The 16,977-nt window shown below is 32.8% G+C and overlaps 1 protein-coding gene across 3 annotated transcripts; it reads left to right on the top strand.

Moving 5' to 3' along the window:
• Positions 1 to 4,798: 4,798 nt before the first annotated feature.
• Positions 4,799 to 12,241, top strand: LOC140956574 (uncharacterized). 3 transcript variants are annotated; one of them, XM_073413369.1, is made up of 5 exons: positions 4,801 to 5,374; positions 6,299 to 9,124; positions 9,945 to 9,998; positions 10,740 to 11,080; positions 11,842 to 12,241. In XM_073413369.1, the coding sequence occupies exons 1-4, from the start codon at positions 4,922 to 4,924 to the stop codon at positions 10,974 to 10,976; spliced, it is 3,570 nt and encodes a 1,189-aa protein (XP_073269470.1). In that variant the 5' UTR covers positions 4,801 to 4,921; the 3' UTR covers positions 10,977 to 11,080; positions 11,842 to 12,241. The 3 variants fall into 3 exon arrangements, with proteins under 3 accessions (XP_073269472.1, XP_073269470.1, XP_073269473.1); XM_073413372.1 differs by having other exon boundaries at positions 5,138 to 5,374; positions 6,291 to 9,124; XM_073413371.1 differs by lacking the exon at positions 11,842 to 12,241 and having other exon boundaries at positions 4,799 to 5,374; positions 6,299 to 8,876; positions 10,740 to 10,959.
• The last annotated feature ends 4,736 nt before the right edge of the window (positions 12,242 to 16,977 follow it).

Here is a 16,977-nt window from a genome sequence, read left to right as displayed (position 1 = left end):
TGCAATTTCTTGGCGTTCACAGAAACAAACACTTGTAACAACTTCATCAAATCATGCCGAGATTATTGCACTACATGAAGCAAGCCGTGAATGTGTGTGGTTAAAATCAATGACTCAACATATCCAAATCTCATGCGGATTATCATTCGACGAGAAGCCTGTGATACTATATGAAGATAATGCTGCATGTGTTGCTCAAATGAAAGAAGGATACATAAAAAACGACAGAACTAAACATATTCCTCCTAAGTTTTTCGCATTCACCAAAGAGCTTGAGAAGAATAAATGTATTGATGTTCGTCACATTCAATCAAGTGAAAACTCATCAGATCTCTTCACAAAGGCACTTCCTACGACAATATTCAGAAAGCACATATATAATATTGGGATGCGCAATCTACGAAATTTGTGAAGAATTGTTTGTGTCAACATGAGAGGGAGTTTACGTGACTGCACTCTTTTTCCCTTACTATGGTTTTTATCCCAATGGGTTTTTCCTAGTAAGATTTTTAACGAGGCAGTATAAAAACACGTAATGAAGACAATCATTATGATCATCATCACAAGGGGGAGTGTTGAAAAATAATATTTAAAATGTGTGTATTGAATATTTGAATGTTGAATATTTGAATGTTTAAAATTAGGTAAAATTAGGTGTTGAATATTGAAATTTGTGTGTGATGATGAAGGTAATGATGTAATTTAATTTTAGATTATTTGTAAAAATTTTCTATAAATAGATATCTCATTTGTGAAGAAAATCACAATTGAGTTGAGATAAAAATATTATAAAGTGTGTAATGTGATAATTTTGAGAGTTTGAGATTTTTACTTTTTACCGTAAATTTTTTACTTTTTCACAACAAATGATACCTTTTATTTGATTGATTTTATTTTTGGTAAATTAATTTTTAATTTCAATTCTGAAAATAAGTTATCAAAAATGTTAATTACTCAAAATATTATATTGAATTTTTTATAATTAATTAAATGTAATAAAAAAAAAGAAAACGAATATTAAAAACTAAATTTTTATTTTTATTTTTATTCTCATTTGAATTTATATTTTACTTTCATTTTTTAAAGTTATGTTTCATTCTTATATTTTAAATTTTTTATTCCATGCGTTCTTAATTATTTTTATTACAATTTAAAATTTTAACTTTTTTTTAATTAATCATAATACCTTATAAAATATATATACTACTAAAAAATTGTATTTTAAAAAAATATTATATATCAAGTTCGTAGCTAATATATATTAGTTTTTTAACGTTCTTCAAAATAAAACCAGTACAGAAATTGGTATGATCAAATTAATTTTTAGAGAGGGAGAATAAATTCATTTTAAATTGTTTTTTAAAAGATATCGAATAATGCGACCGAACTCGATAGTATTAGCTTTATAGGACCTGATTTTCTCTCGACACTTAAAGAAACGGTCAGACCACAAATATGTGCATAAACGATCCGATGTTTCTTATGAAGTTTATATACTGAAATATAGCGAATTAATAAGATAAATAATTGCCATAAGGAAATGACATAATTATTTTTATGGATATTCGTAGACTTAAGTTCCCACGTCACTTTTCTTTCATGTAGGAATATTTCACTAGAAAACTTTTGTTTTACAACACTTTGTAACAACTCACTTCAATCTTAGGACTTATCAACTGTCTAAGTTGAAACTCCTATTATTTTTTAAACGATTGAGACGCACAATCTAACAACCAATACAACTGTAATATCCAAGCTTTGTGAACGGTACGGTTTAAGATTTCATATGTTTATTGACTACTTGGTCAGGTTTAAGTATAGTGTTGATGTTAAGAATTTCGATCTGTGATTCATAGTATTGTTGATAGATGATGTGTAGTTATATTGTAGCGGCGTTACGATTAATGATAATTTGTATGTTGAGCCAATTGGTATGAGGCCAATTGGAGTGGTTAGATAAGACATAGAGGTGTAACTTTAATGTTTTGAGTTTTGTTCAAATCATTGTGGAAGACAAGCCAATAGCGCCCCGAAGTTGTTGTGGGTGTGTCGTCGTTCCTCCAGTGACACATGTTGGGAGATTGAGAATAACTCTTTACTCAGACCTTCAAATGACATGAGGCTAATTGGAGATGCAAGGTAAGACATAGAGCTACAAATTTCATGTTTACCACTTTTTCAAATTATGATGGAAAGAGGCGTTTCGGAGGCAATCTTTGAGGCGGCTGTGCGCAGAGCGGCGCCCGAGCGGTAAGAAATGACGGCCCGAGCGCCACCGGTTCTGAAAATTTGGTCTTGGACAGTATGGTCCGCGCTAGGGCGGTAGTTTATGACCGCCTGAGCACCCAGCACAGTACAAAAAACGTGTTTTGGGTATTTGAAGGCTTATAATTGGTTGAGACACAAATTTTCCCTCATTCTTCTCCATTCTTCTCGTTTCTTCATTTCAAGGGAAAGCTAGGGTTCTCATTTCTTTCTTTTGTCCCTTTGATTCAAGCTTCTAGTTGGGTTATTGAAGTGAGAACAAGATCATTTTGGATTTAAGGAGCTAAGATAATCTTGTGGTTTTAGTTATTTTGGATTGTGGTGTTGGGAGAAATTATGGAATTTATGATTGTGTTGGTTTTATGGGTTTTATTGTATGGTTATTTGATTATTAAGTTGTTGATGGTTCAATACATGGTTTATTGTTGTAGGATTTATATCAAGATATTAGAATCAAGCTTTCCATTGGTAGTAAGTGGAATTCATTCCTTGTGCTCACATGAAGTATATGTATTGTATTTCAATGGTTTTAACGTGCTATTCCCTTCCACTTGATTCATGTTATGTATGGATACACTTTAATGTATATTAGAGGCTTTTATATGTCTCAATTATATAAAAGGGAATGCAAAAGAAAAGAGTATTCAAAGTGTTTGTTTTAATGTACAAAAGAGAGTTCAAATGATTTATTGGATTGATAAATAGATAGTCAGAGGGTGCATGCAATTAGTTGATCAACGACCATAGGCTTATATCCCGACAGAGTAATCGATTTATATCGATGGGATATAGGTACAGAGACAGAGTTACTATTTAGATATCAATCCACCAGAGAAAAGAGAAATATCATCGTTATAGTCATGTTATACTATGTTATTCTATGTTTCAAGAGTTTAATGATTTCAAAGTCATGTTTTAAAAAGTATGATATTTATAGATTGCTTTGTAAGAGTTCCACTTGCTGAGTTTTATACTCATTCCAGTTATTTCATGTGATGCAGATAAGAGTGACAAGCCGGAACGTTGATTGGAGCCGAGGTCATATGCACAAAAAGATGGAAGGAAGAAAGATATTTTGTTAGCATGTTGACATGGTCAATACAAAATAATATTTTGTATTTTGATACAACACTTTATTGATCATGTATATACTTTTGGTTATATATATTGAAAATGTATTTATGTCAAGAGAATTTTTAAATCCTTCTTTCTTTTAAGTAAATTTTAAATTCCGCTATTATTTTATGAAATCAGTCAAGGGCGTTACAACAACACTACTGAAGTAAAATAATGAATTATTCGATTGAATATGTCGAAAAACTCCTTATACGATCTTGGCAAAAAATGGTCAAGTGAGTTGATAAAATCCCTTGATGATCTTTGAAAGTCAAGTGAATGTTTTTTTATTAGTGGGATGTTGAGTAATGTATATCTTGTGAGGATTAAGAGTGCTCAGAAATCTTTTGAAATAATGCTTCAAGTGTGTAAAAATCTTGATGTTTCTTTTTTTGTTTTGGCATTATCTATTTATAGTACTTCTTGCATCTTTCCATTCAAAGTTTGACTATAGCTCAATAAATGAGCAATAATACAATAATATTGTTGTCGTTATCCTTTCCTTATATATTGTACACAATAATTAATGAGAAATTCGATAGAGTAAATAACACTCTCTAATGCTTCTTATTTGTATGATTTATTTATATTATTAAATGATATAAATTATGTTATCATACACACTATAATTGATATTTTTTATTTTATTGTATTATATTATATATCTATAAAGTTTTTATCACATTTTTTAAAAGTTTTTTTTAAAAAAAATTATATAAATAGAAATATTTATTAATATTAATATATTCGCCTACCACATTAAATATTTGAAAACAAATAAAAAATAAATGTGAAATTAAATCTTTTAATTTTTTTAAATTTAAAATTTGAATTTGACGTCCTTTGAAATATAAATTATATTTAATTCTCTATATTTATTATATCATTTCATTTAATTTTATTTATGATTTTGATTTTTGTGTTATTTTTATATATTTAGTTATTATAACTACCTACCATATTAACTATCTACCATATTAAATAAAATATTTTTTATATAATATTTTATTTTTCAACTTTTTAAAGGAGAGTCATCATGAATTTTGGTATATTGAATGATCTTAATTTGCTATTATTATGTTTCTTAATTATAATTTCAATATAAATATTTTTAAATATATTCTAAAAAATAATTAAAATTTTTAATCAAAATTTATTTATCCAATAAATGAAAAAAAATAGAAAAATATTTATTTATTTTTGAAATTTTGATAGACAAAATATAATATAATTTTTTAGATTTATTTTTTCTTTTNAAAATATTTATATAAAATAACACTTCTTGAATCCTACGGATAAAATATTAATATATTATTAATAAAGCAAGAGTTGAATAATACAAATATTAATAAAAAACAACTCTGGAACCAAAAATGTGCCGACAGGTAGCTAGTATAATATAATTGGGTCAAATGTCTTCACCCGATTAACCAAAGCTAGGTTTAGCGGGTCAAAACCTTTTCGGATATGGAGCCCCAGTGGCCCGGAATTCTCCGGAGAAGCCCATAGAACCTCCAAACCTGCAACAGTGCGCGTTTCAATGGACGCCCGTTCCCCCTCTATGCGGGTTCTTGTCCGTCCCGCCTCCACACCACCCCTCCCACCTTACCCACAGGCACAGCCATCTCTAACTCCGCCTGAACCATCGTCTACTTCCCCTCAGAATGGCGTCACCGTCGTAGGGTTTGTCGGGAAATGCCACGAGGATGTGACTTATCTGATCAACAAAATCATTGACTCCAACGTCTTCGGCTCCGGAAATTTGGACCGGCCTTTCCCTTTACAAGGCGACGATATCAACCCGGAGATAGATAAATGGTTGAGGAGCAGGAAATTAAGCTTCTATCAAAACAAGGGGATTTTGTACTTGCAGTTTTCGACGACTGGCTTCCCAGTGACTTCGAAAGGATTGTGGGAGACCCGGCCAGCGTCGGTCTCGGTTTTTGAGGACCATGAGCTCGAGGATCTTCAGGGTTTGCTTTTTATGTTTTCTGTAAGTTTAGTTTTGCTTATGGATTTCGATATTCACTGTTCGTCCAGTTTAACTTCTGGTTTATTTGACTTCTTGAGTGTTATTCAGTTATGCAAGTGGACTTTGGAATTCAATTTTAACCGGAAAAATAAGTATTTCTGGGATTTTTGCGCTTGCGAAATATTTGCATTCAATGCATACAATTGTTTGTGGATTTTAATTCCAAATTTTATGGTACCCTCGTTCTGTCTAAGCAGGCTATGCTGCATGTTAATTTTTCTTTTGTGAAATGAAGCTTCATATTGTTTTAAACATGAAAAGAGGAGTATATTGATGTTTGTTGCTGAAAGACACTTGGTTTTTCTATTCACTCAGATTTATAAAATATACTTAAAATAAATGAATGCTTCTTTCTGAATGAATTTTGAAATGACGTTTCACTTGCACCATGAGAACATTCAAGAATTAATTTGCATAATTTGAGATTTACCTGATTGAATTCGGCTCCCAGTGTTCCTGAAATCTTATTAATGTGTGAAATGATTTCAGGTTCCAGGATTTCGTGATAGGAAAATACCTCTTAAATGCTTTTTGTATTGTGAATGCACTATGTTTTTTCCTTTTTTGGGCAGAATTGGTATTTTTTTCGGTTTTTCTCAAGGATGTATGAAGCATGAATTCCTTACTCTGATTTAACTCTTCTAATTCATCATTTGCGAATTCTTTAATCAGAGAATGTGTTTTACTTCGTTCCTTGCCCTTTTATTTTTCTTGTTTTTGTAGTATGTGTGATATAAGTTTAATCACTAGATTAAAAAATCTGTACGTTGGACTCCATTTTTATAAATGTAATTGAATGAATGAGGAGTACAGACTTTTCCTTTCATACTTTCTTTGTAATCTTCGAAGTTAGTTAAGTAATATAATATTTCCTTAGCATTTCAGGTCTGTCACGTACTTGTACTCATTGAAGAGGGGTCACACTTTGATACTCAGTTGTTAAAAAAGTTTCGGCTTCTGCAAGCTGCTAAGCAATCAATTGCTCCATTTGTAAATGAGCTACCTGAGATGTCTAGGTCACATTCGTCAGCTTCTACAACAATGAATGCTTTCAGAACTTCAATTAACAATCCCTCCCCTGGTAAAAGTCGAGGTATTCTAAAGCGTAATGCTTCAACAAGCACGCTAATGTCAGGTTTAGGTTCTTATACCTCTCTGTTACCTGGTCTATGTACCCCGGTTGTACTTTTTGTTTTTCTTGATGACTTCGATGATATTCAACACAGCAGCCACAGTAGCAAAATGGAAGAGCCTACAGAAGCCTCCTCACTAAATTTATCTAGTTCGAGCAATTCGGCTAAACCCAGCCTGCCCATGAAAGGATCTAGTTCTGTTGTTGTTCTTACTCGACCTGTGAACAAGTGTGAAGGTGGGCTGAGAAAGAAAATGCAATCATCTCTTGAGGCACAAATTCGTTTCTCAATTAAAAAATGTCGTACACTTTCTGGTTCTGAAAGCGGTCATGCTGGTTCAAGGAGGGGGGATATTTTTACTTCAGCCCCTCTATTTTCCCTTGATGCATCAAAGGCTGTTTCACTTGTTGATTTCGGTTCATTCCAGAGTGGTGAATCGCTTGAGTTTGCTATCGGCCTGGTAGAAGAAGTATTAGATGGGAAAGAAACATCAGACTCTCTTCTGCTTGAAAATCATAAACAGTATGCAAACAAAGATGATATTCTTGCCTTGAAGGAGTTCATCTACAGACAGTGTGAGCTCCTAAGAGGGAGAGGCAGTTTGGTTACTAGCACCAACGCTGGCTCCTCTGCTGGTGTTGGCATGGTTGCTGTTGCGGCAGCTGCGGCAGCTGCTGCAGCGGCTTCTGGAAAGACAGTAAATACTCCTGAGCTCCCCAGTTTGGACATCTGGTTGTCTTCTTCTCTGCTGATTCTTAATGGAATACTTTCTGCCAAACGATCGTGCATGTATGAAACTGAGATTAACCGAACTCGTGAACAGGAAGCAGGTTCATCTGATCCGTTTGAATCTGCCGTATCTCATCTAGAGAGTATTACTGGACTGAACTCTAGGTTTTCAAACATGTGGTGCCAAAAAGCCTTTCCGGTTGCCAAGAAGGTTTATTTAGATGAATTACCTCGTTGTTATCCAAGTTCTCAGCATGAGGACCATTTAAAGAAGGCCTTGCACGCCTTCTCCTTGATGGTGAAGGGACCTGTTGTGAAACTGTCTATAGATAAATTGAAAGATGACTGTACATCTATCTGGAGTTCTGGAAGGCAATTATGTGATGCTGTTAGTCTGACAGGAAAACCTTGTATGCATCAAAGACACGATCAAAAAACTCTTTCAGATGTTGTAAGCAAGCCTCATTCAAGTGGATTTGTGTACCTTCATGCATGTGCGTGTGGCCGTTCTAGGCAACTCTGGCCAGATCCCTTTGATTATGAAACTGCGAATGTTGCCTACAGTTTTCTTGCTGATTGCGACAAGTTTCTTCCTGCCATCCTGCTTCCAGAACAAAGTATTAAAGGACCCGTTCGACCCTCATCATGGAATTTAGTCCGAATTGGAAGTGCCAAGTATTATGACCCTTCAAAAGGTTTACTTCAGAGTGGCTTTCATGCAACACAAAAGTTTCTTCTCGGATGGGCTATATTCCATGAGAATTTAACAGAAGCAAATTGTTCAATGCTGAAAGACTTTCAGAAAGTTTGCTTAGATACAAACATCAAAGTTGAAAGTGCTACATATGGAAAGACTAAGACATCGGATGGTGCTCAGTCTCTGTTGATTTCTGGTCAAGTAAAAAGTGAAGAAGAAATGCAAATAGGGCTCTCTTCTGACAGGACGGATTCGGGGAGTAGGAACACAATTGTTGGTAGAGGATTGTTCAACTTTACAATGAAAAAGCCTTTTTCTGAAGTTGTTTCAGGATCAGCTGCTGCTCACTCTGGATTTCCTCCTCTTTTTCCTAGAAAGCAACCTATTCCATATGCTGATAAAGTTGTTAAGAAACATCATTCTAGATCTAGGGATCTGAATGATATTAGTGAAAGTCTTTATAATGTAGAACCACCAATTTCTGGAAATATTGGTTCAGTTGACAAAACACTGAACTTTAATCAGATTGCTTCTGGTGGCCAGGAATACAGTAATTCCTTTTCACATGTTGAAACCAATGTTGGGCAGATTAGAAGTTCCAGTTCTATGGATCGTGTTATGGCATATGTTGGATTTGAACATGAGTGTCCCCATGGCCACCGATTTATACTAACCCCAGATCATCTTACTGAGCCTGGTTCATCATGTACGGGGCCAGAAGAGAATGTTGTCCTATCTTCAGTGGTAAAATCAGGACAAAAACAAGATCATGTGAAACATGGTAAAATTGTTAGCCATGGTAAAACACGACGGCAGACAAATGGCATAATTATTGGTGGTGGTGGTAAGGCCAAAAACGTAGAGAAGCCTCGAGAGCAAGTAGCTAATGGAAACAAATACACAGGTAAAGCTGTGCAATCAACCAAGCCACATAAGGAACAGTTCAATGGGACAAATGTTTCTGAACCGATGAAAAATCTCGATACTTTTGTGCAATCTACTTCTGTAGACGGTGGTTGTGCCTTCTCCTTGATGAACAGAAGTTTGCCTATTTATATGAACTGTCCGTATTGTAGGGACTCTGGGACCCAGAATGATGCATTAAATATTAAATTTGCTAGCACAATTTCACAATTGCAAAGGATTTTTGTGGTACGAATCCTTCTTCTGTTAAGCTAAGTCTTGGGGCTGTGGTAGCTAAAATTATTAGCGACAAGGTTCACCTGAAATCTCCTTTTTCTGTTCATTTCACCCTCACCCGTAAATCATTAAAAACTATAACCTTTTCTGTGTAATCACATGGTGAGCTACGTTTTGAGTGTTTACATTTCCTTTCTAAAAAGACTTGCCAACTGGTGGTGTTTTTGCTTCTTTAGTGGTATCATTACCTAGTTGTTATCCTTCAGAGATAATTACAGGTCTAGTAATTTTCTCCTTTAAATGATGACTATAAGCAGATTCTGTGGATTACGAAGCAAGTACAGCTGAGTATAATTTTGAGAAGTTCAACCTTACTCTAATAAGCATTTTCTTATACTTATCTTTCAAGAATTTTCTGTGTACAGTCAATGTCTGTGCTACTTTACCAATTTCTTTCTTTCTTTTTTTTTTATGTCAAATGTGTTGTGTTTTGTGCTCTTTGAAAGTGTTTTACAATCAATTGTGTGTATTTTGCTTATTTTTTAAATACATAAATACCATATTATTTTTCTGACTTAATATTTCTGTGAACAATTTACCATGATTTTTTTCGTGGATTTTAACGTGTGACTAGATTTTTCAACTTTGTCCTGAGCATTCCTCCCTGTAAAACCTGAATGTGAAATCTTGGGTTCAAATCCCACTTTTATGGGTTGTTTAGTTAGCTAGGAAATCTCCCACCCCCATTGTGTATAAAAAAAAATTATATACATGTGGGCATACATGTGTGTGTAGTTGGCTTGAACATGTGCTGATTATTTTTTATGTGCAGGTGACACCTTCCTTTCCTATCCTTTTAGCTGCAAACCCAATTATACAATTTGAGGTATGTGTCAGTTTATGAATTGCCATTTATTGTTATTAGTTTTGTATATAGTGCAGAAAATACCAATGTGTTTTGGTAATGTTATGTGACTCTATGCACTAGTGAAGTAAGCTAGTAAAGTGAAAATCAAGAAGGTAAAAGCATTAGATGTTGAATTTCATTGATATTTTGGCCAAAATAAATCATCTTCTTTTTTTAATGTAGCTGGGTACAATGAGGAAATACTTGTATTTCATGACTATCTTTATTAGCATCTCCAAAAATTTCACTTGGGAAACCTTTTTCATGTTTCATTCATAACCTAACCAATCGAAGCCTTTTCTTGGAGTCCGTGTAAAATTAAGGTGACCTCTTGTTTTCATCTGATTTTACTTCCCTTTTTCGCAGTTAGATGACAGTAACAAGATTAACCTTCTACTGCCTGATCTCTCAGAATGAATCATACCGTTCTGAAATCTAGATGTGTATTTATTGGTGGAAATGTGTGATTTTTTTATTCGTAATTTGATAACTGTGTTCAATGTTCTTACCCTCTTTATTTCTCACAAAGTGACTGTTGAGTAGTATTTTGCTTTTATCGTGAATTGTTGAAGTGTATTTAAATTTTTTATGGTTTAGATATGTTGAATTTTGTTAGTTTTGTACAAGTGTTCTGTTTGCGACAACATTTGGCCTCCTTCAAGGAAGTATGGGGATTCCTGTGATAAAAAGCTGGATGCTTTAATTTTGTCTAAACCGCAGGTGTCATGTCTACCTCCTTCTGTTCCTGCCCGAGACCAAAAACTACAATTTAGCTTGGGTTGTCCAGTGGTTTTGCCGCCAGATAGCTTTCTCTCTTTAAGGCTTCCTTTTGTTTATGGGTTGGAACTTGAGGATGGAATTTTACATTCTCTTAAGCCTTCTGAAAATCAACCAGAACTCACAGCCTGGATTACAAAAGGAACTACATTGCAGGTTGTGTCAGACAAAAAAACTTGATTTGGGATTAGTCGCAGAATTGAAGTGGGAGTTCTGCCTATATCGTGGAATGTTACTAGTTTCAAGTCAAGGCCTCAACAGTGAAGAATTCCCCTGAGCCTATGGTATATTCCATTTATATTCGAGTATGGTTTCATTTATTTTGCGATTCTGAGAAGCCTCATATTTAGTTGAAATCTTTCTCCACCTTTCCAGTTGACACATTGCTCGTCTGCCTTGACTTTTTTTACTTGGTATTTCTTGAAAGAATGGATATACTAATTGTTAAGTCATTAAAAGACAACTATTACATTCATTGGAGTATATATGACATAGAAATTGAGTTTTGAGCCATTACCTAGTAATGGGAAACTATCAGGGAGTCGACAGATACTTAATCGTCGTCACATGCATAAGGTTGCTGTGTTTATTCAAATGAAAATAAAAGGTTATTGAATGGGTTGGAGAAGTGATTTTTTCCCTTGCTGATCACGCGGCCTTGAGTTTTCCCAAAGGGAATGCTGGGTGCTTCCCCTCCTCCATGTATATGTATTTCCATCTCACACCACCTATTGCTGGATCATGGAGTGGGAAGCGTTAGAGATTTTGGATCCATGTGGTGGTGATTATTTATGACCATGCACACACCACCTATTGCTCCTTGGGTTATTTATGCAACAATAATTGTTCGTTGATTTTTTTCTGTGGGTTGACTTCTGTGATCACAATTGTGAGATTGTTACATGGTCAATTTTAATGGGTAGACAGCTCATGGAGAAGGCATAGTTTATTATTCTATTTTTTATTTTGAATTTCGCCCCAGTTATTCTGCCTGACCATTTCATCTGAATGTTTATGAGTCTAGTTAAGCCTCCATTACTTTCAGGCTTTGTCATCGAGATACTTTACTGGGCTGCTGGGAAGGCTGAACTGAAATTTGTGAAGTTCATCATATTTCAATATGATGACAAGCAGCACGCCATCTTCAGAACTCGTTCAAATTGCTCTATCACTAAATGCTGCTGGTATTTACCGAACTAAAATGGTGTTCCCAAGAACCAATCCAGAGAAAGTTTGTCCAAAAGCAGCGACAATTTAAGCCTCGACGAGGATTCAGAGTTCTATCTGTTGGTTCCTATGATTCCAGATAGTTGAGCTACCTAACATGTCGAGTATTCCTAAAATATTTATTTTTTTCGATGTCCTCTGGAATTTCTACGCGTGTTGCCTCTCATGTGAGTCTACCGGCATGAGATTAAAATTAGTTTTTTTTGTACCCGAATAAACCTGTTGGAATGTTTCTATGAAAATGACGAGTTGTATTTGAAACTTTGATATATGATCCACGAATTCTGAATCTGCTTGCATCGACTGGTGGAACTTGAATTTTTTTTCCAATGGTTTAGTCGACTATAAGGATGAGTGTGCTTGTCGCGCTAAGATTCTGCAACTCGTCCGAGATTTCAAGAAAAGTGAGTGTCGAGGGGAATGGATTATTGTGTAGTATCGTGTATATATATTACATACAATGGAATGTTGTTAATTGTAACCAATAACCAAATATTTGAAATGGAGGAGAAGTATCCAACGTGGAAAGGATTTAGCAGTAGTTGGTAGGAAGAAGAAATGGCAAAGGTGCAGATACTCTGAGGAAATTGGAATTTTGAAATATGAACCCAACACTATAACAATTAGAAAGAGAAGTGAAACTTAACCCACAATACAAATGAAAACCGAGTTCTACTCTTGCATTTGACTATTTTAATCACTGTCCGAATGATTAAGGTAGGCGACAAAGGCCAGGCTGGAGATATAGACATTCACATGTACACCATTAATGCTTTTCCCTTAACTTCTCAAATTTCTGTCATTTTTTCTTCTCTGTTACTTTTTGGTTGTATATTCAAGAAAATGTGTAATTGCGACTCGACTAAAGGCAAAAGGCAGTACAGCCGAGCAATTTTTACCATCTTTCCGGATTAAGGCGATTCTAGTCTTCCAATATACAAGATTGCATTCAATTATTCTTATTCATTCTTATATATAAGGTCGATGGAAAATTTCATGAACCTCGAACATAAAAATAAATACGAATTTTTGGACACAAACTTAGATTTGGGACAACCGTATTTTACATGTTGTTAGAGATTTGGTTTTACATTATTTATAATATTGATTGAAACAGGGAATAATTATGTTACAAGTTACAAATAGCAGACACCTAATTAGCTACATCTGCTACAAAACGGACCTAATTATTTATAATATTGATTATGTTTTTTTAGAAAAGAGGAATTTTAATTCATATTGTACAATCTATTTAATTTATTATATGGTATAAAATGGATAGGTCACGTGGAAATATAAAAAATTAATATACATTATCTAAAAGCGTGGGTTTTTTATTATTATATTATTTATAAACCAAGGTTTCAATGATTTGCCTGGAACAAAGATTCTTAACTTCTGTGCAAAGTCAAATTTGTCTAAAGAAAACGTTGTGTAGAGTGTGTATATATATATAAATTGTATGCTATAATATTTTATCAGTATGGATTGCAAATACAACTACTTCAGGAGGAAAATCAAAATGAGATTGTAATTTGTAAATCTGATTTCTTATTTCAAAAATATCTGATAAATAAAAATAAAATCTAAAAGCGTTTGTTTGTCCATACATAATATACCCGTCCTTTTTTCTAGTGATGGAAATTAAAATTGTAGTTCAACAAATGCATAGGTCGAAGTGAATTTGATATGAAATAATTACTACGAATTTGGTTAATTATTATAGGACTTGAATGTTTGCTGTTTTATCAAAAATTATAGCTGGTGGTGATGGTATAACTCTAATTTTTTAAATCGTACCTCAGCTCAAACATCACGTTTCGATTTCTCTAATCAGCAGAGATAATTATTGTAACAAAAAATATTCTTCTCAATAATTGCATTTCTTGCAATGAATAAGAATCGAACATGGACGTTGACTCTGATAATATGTTGTAAGATCAAGTGTTTGTCGTTTTACCAAAAGTTATAGCTGGTGGTGATAGTACAATTTTAATCTTTTAAACTATAAAATACTTGAACATCATGTTTCGATTGCTCTAACCATCAAAAACAATTATTACATTCTACAAATATCAACGTCCAATGATATTACTACGACATACCACTAAAAAATACCACAAATATTTTTTAGTAGAATGAGTTCGAGAAATGAACAAAGTGACGAAAAAGAAACACAACAAAGCATCATGCCTCAAGCTTAAGCATAAAAAATATTTTTAATAATACATATTAATTTATTTTAAAAAAACGAAAAAGAAGATGAGTATCCTCTTCTCTCGGAAAGACCTCAATGGAATCATATATTTTATAGTTGGAACAAAAAAAATTTTGTGAGACGGTTTTACGGGTCGATTTTGTGATATAGATCTCTTATTTGGGTCACCCATCAAAAGATATTATTTTTTTATGCCAAAAATATTACTTATTATTATAAATATGAGCAGAGTTGACTCATCTCATGAATAAAAATATATGAGATTGTCTCACAAAATATGTATGAATAGTGGAAACATGAAATAATATGGTTTGCTCTCATCATTTTAATGCATAAATTATATTTTGTTTCCAAGATAAGATGCTTTTAACATGTACTCTTTGCAAATGTTTGTAATATTTTTTAGGCCCTTGGTTTTCTTAAAGTTTCAAAAAGGTACCCTTGCGTCGTTCCACTTATCTATGAAATTTGTTGGAAAATCGATGGTTTAACTCAATGTAACCACGTTTTCATAACCATATTACATTCGAATCAATCTATCTTTAAAAAAATAGTTCAACCGATTGATCGTACTAAAAAAAAAGTTATATCATATAAAATAATGATATTTTTAAAATTCTAAAAATATCAAATATATATAAATAATAATAATAATAAATATATTTATCAAAATTTAAATTCTAAAACACACATATATAATTAGGGGTGAGAAAAAATACCGAATTTTCAGTATACCGAGATTACCGTACCGAAAAAATGCCAAATTTACCGATTTTTCGGTATATCGAAGATTTCGGTACGGTACGGTAACAATATCAAATTTTTCAGTTTTTTTTCGATATAAAACGGTATATAACAATACCATACCGAAATCTCGGTATACCATACAATTTCGGTATAAGCGGTGTGCTAGTTATACGTACCGAAAATTTCGGTATGCCGAAATTTTCGGTACGGTATCGGTATGAATTTTTTTATACCGTAATTTTCGGTACAATATAAGATTTTCGGTACGATACGGTACGGTATACTACTCATATATATAATCAAGTATAATTATATCTATATTTTGTTGACAAAAAATAAATCAAAATAAGCTTTAACACAAAGAGAATAAAATTTTAAATATAAGAAATAATTTTTTTAAAAAATATATAAAAAATAACCAAATTCTTAAGAAATAAATAAAAATTAAACAAAAGTGAACCAGTCGAGCGGTTTTCAACCGGTTCACGACCGATTTTTGATTGACTTAATCGTAAAAAGGTTATTTGTCTTGGTTCGAACGGGACCCGTAGTCGACTCTTAGCCGAACCGGACGGTTCAATCCGATCGGATCCGGTCCAGCCCAACACAATAACAGTTTTCATTAAGCGAATAAGGAAATTTAATTATAAAAATTAGCTCAAATTTGAAATTTTGATGTAAAATGATATATTCATGTGCCATAAGGGTGTCAAAATCAAACACGATCCACCAACTCGACACAGTTCAACCCGAAAAAAATTAGGTTTGAATTTGGGGTTTTCGGGTTCGGATTGGACTCGATAGCTGATCCGGAAAAAATGATCAGATTGGGTTGGAATCGAGTTGACCTGAAATTTTTATTTTTTTAAAAAAAATTATATAATTAATAAATATTGCCTACATTTTTACATATTATATGTCTTAAAAAATATTTATTGTATATTTATATCATAAATTTTTATAATTTAATATTTATTTTGAATATTTTTTATTTTTTAAACCATTGTTTATTTGATTTAGTAAATATACTTTATTTTTCTACAATTATACTTTCAAATTTAAATCATACATATTATGGAGATTTTGTTATTATGTGTTTAAATTAAAATAGTTTTTTGAATTTTATTTAATTTTCTTTTTAAAAAATAAAAAAAAATTCAAAATCGGGTAGATTCGAATTCGGGTTCGGGTTAAGAGTTTTTGAGTTGACTCGTGTTCGAATTGAGCAATTTTTGAATAGTAATATTTTTCGACCCGACCCGACCCAACCCAACCCAACCCAACCCAACTCATCTGAATTGATACCTATAATGTGCCATAACAATCAAGAGATATAGATAATATCATTTATTATCAATATATGAAGAAGACAAAGAAATATGAAGTGATTGAGGACTTTATCTTCATCCAAGGGACAACATCCCCATCCTTCACTAAGGCTCAATCCAATATCACTCTGTGAATAATTGGTGAGACAGCTCATTCATTCATTTTTTTTTTGTAATAAAAAAAAATCATTCACCATGATATCTTCCACTTCTTTTTTCCTGAATATTTTTTGAATTCGCATAATTTCATTACTTAAATGAATTATTTTATTACATGGTTTTTGAATAGAAAATCGTAGTTCTGTTTCTGCAAAATTTCATGCAAACCTATTAGGTATGGGGCAAAAAACAAAAAAGCAAAAATTGAAATTGTCACAACAAAATACAAGCTTTAAAAAATTACACAAGTTTGAAATTCGATACTCACACGTATTTTTTAAAATTCCAAACAAATATTTGATACTCACTCCATTAAATATTCATGAAAATACAAGGAACCAAGCATGTTATGATGAGTATGTTTTTTATGAGGCGAGTCAATCAGATTCATACTTAAAGTGAAAAATAAGTTTTTTTAACATAAAAAATAATAATTTTTCATAAATTGGGTCAAATTGGATATTTGTCTTACAAAATTGATTCCAGAGACCATTTCACATTA

Source organism: Primulina huaijiensis, chromosome 14 (genome assembly GCF_012295235.1).
Source record: "Primulina huaijiensis isolate GDHJ02 chromosome 14, ASM1229523v2, whole genome shotgun sequence".
In the NCBI taxonomy this organism is placed as follows: Eukaryota; Viridiplantae; Streptophyta; class Magnoliopsida; order Lamiales; family Gesneriaceae; genus Primulina; species Primulina huaijiensis.
Note: the sequence above shows the minus strand (reverse complement) of the source record. Positions and strands in the feature narration are given on the sequence as shown.